We start from the raw sequence: 1,935 nt of genomic DNA on the forward strand, positions 1-1,935 counted from the left end.
GAGAGAGAGAGAGAGAGAGAGAGAGAGAGAGAGAGAGAGAGAGAGAGAGAGAGAGTTAGTTTATGTGCATCACATTTACACAAGAGCCCAGAGACCAGAAGAGGGAGTGGTTGTGAGCCACCGTGTGGCTGCTGGGAATTGAACCCAGACTGCCTGCAAGAGCAGTGTTTGCTTTTAACTGTGGAATTGTTTATCCATCCCTTCAAAATCTTTTTTAAAATGTTTAATTACATGGACCAGTCAGTCCCTTTTTATCGGACACTAGTTCTCAGTCAGGGCATGAAGGATCAGCCGCAGTTGAATTCTTCATGGATTGGAGCGGGGCAGATGGCCATGCTCAGCTGTGAAGTGCCCTCCACAGTGACCCCTCTTCAGTGGAACTTGCTGGTATTTGAGTTCCTTGTAAGAAATGCAGTAGCTGAAAACCATGTAGGCTGCCAGCACTGTGTTAATCCCCGAGATCCTGCCTTTCCGAACGCTGATGTACTTGTAATACTGGTCATAACCTCTCCAAAAGGCCCCTGCAATACCACTGGGGGTGAAACCCAACATTAATATCCAGCTCGACAGGTCTTGAAGTTTAACCTCTGTGAGCTTCTTCTCCTTTAGTGGCATGAGCAATGCCATTTTGCAGTTATGGTGTCTGAAAAAAAAATCTTTAAAAAATTTTAGATGTATTGCATTTAGTCATTTATTTAATGTGTGTGCACCCATGCAAGCACATGAGCTTATGCTGGCCATGTCTTATCAAACCTATATATGCATCATTTAGAAAGGACCCCAGTGACCATACTGATCCTTACCCTAAGGCAAAATGCTGCACTTGGAATGTGAACTTGCTTTTGTATGCCACCTGGCCTGATTCGGGGGATCCCCATGTGATGGATGCTGTTTGTAAAAGTGAGCCACTCAGGGCACAAACTGCTGAGTGCTGACCAGGCACTGCCACCCCCTCCCAGGAACCACCCTGGAGGAAGCTACGATCTGAATGATTATGCTGCCTCTCCAGGGAAGCCCACCATGATTCATCAGTGGGGGCCCAGGTGCACCAAACAGCCCCTTCTCTGTGTCACAGGAGAAGACTCGGAAAGGCTTTCCTAGGGGTCTACCTCTGTCAAAGATCAAGTGGGACCTTACTGCGATTGATCACACTTCAGCTTCTCTGGTTTTCACTGTATGCCCTGTTTCATACAGAACTATTCTCAAGGGTGCTCGGTGGTACTCCAGACACACAAATCATCCTACTGGAGTATATTGTCACGGAGCTTAGCTTAAGAGGTCTTGTGTGGTGTTTACAGCTTTTGCCTAAACTGTGAGCTTTAGGAAGGTACCACTTGTCTGTCTTCTATCAGTCAGTCTAGACACATAATAGATGCTCATTAATTATTTCTTTAGTACATAAGTGAACAGGTGTCAGAATTGCACCCAGGAGAGCTCCTGTGAATGTAGATTTTTTTTTTCAGAGTTGTGAATTACAGAGCAGATGATCTGAAAATGCCTTTCGATGGGCGTGAGAGCCCATCTGAGCCCACCCAGGCCCACCTGGCCTGCAGCCACCCTTGGAAACGGCCCCGCCCTTCACCAGCAATTTCCAGGTATCCATCAGTGAAGACTGGCCACAATTTATAAAATGTTCACCCAGGAACATTGGGGCTGCATTCGCCATCATTTCAGTACAGGGAGGTTGTTCCTTGGGGCCTTTAATTTTCTAGCTTTCATTATGGGAGAGTAAAATGTATCACTTGCATTCCAAAATTGATTTTTATTTCCCAAAAGAAGCCCATAAAAAATAAATAACTTCCCAGGAGGGAAAATAGAAAAGGAGAGTCTCTTCACAAGGCAGTCTGTTAAAAGAGAAAAGAAAGCTGGGAGGGACAGAGCAATCTAAACAGAGAGATTCATTCTCTCCCCCCCCCCCTCAGACACAACAGAAGA

At 45.8% G+C, this 1,935-nt stretch overlaps 2 protein-coding genes across 3 annotated transcripts in view; one reads left to right on the forward strand and one right to left on the reverse strand.

The window, feature by feature from the left end:
- Positions 1-1,935, forward strand: part of Prkcb (protein kinase C beta) — a 339,591-nt gene that overhangs the window by 200,750 nt on the left and 136,906 nt on the right. The window lies entirely within an intron of this gene.
- Positions 307-627, reverse strand: LOC110329067 (ATP synthase subunit f, mitochondrial-like). The gene has a single exon (XM_021208626.1). The coding sequence runs from the start codon at positions 625-627 to the stop codon at positions 307-309; it is 321 nt and encodes a 106-aa protein (XP_021064285.1).

This window comes from Mus pahari, chromosome 1 (genome assembly GCF_900095145.1).
Source record: "Mus pahari chromosome 1, PAHARI_EIJ_v1.1, whole genome shotgun sequence".
Taxonomy (NCBI): Eukaryota; Metazoa; Chordata; class Mammalia; order Rodentia; family Muridae; genus Mus; species Mus pahari.

What these genes read in the sequence shown, in the direction of transcription:
- LOC110329067 (XM_021208626.1), bottom strand. Translation starts at nt 627, where the DNA reads ATGGCATTGCTCATGCCACTAAAGGAGAAGAAGCTCACAGAGGTTAAA.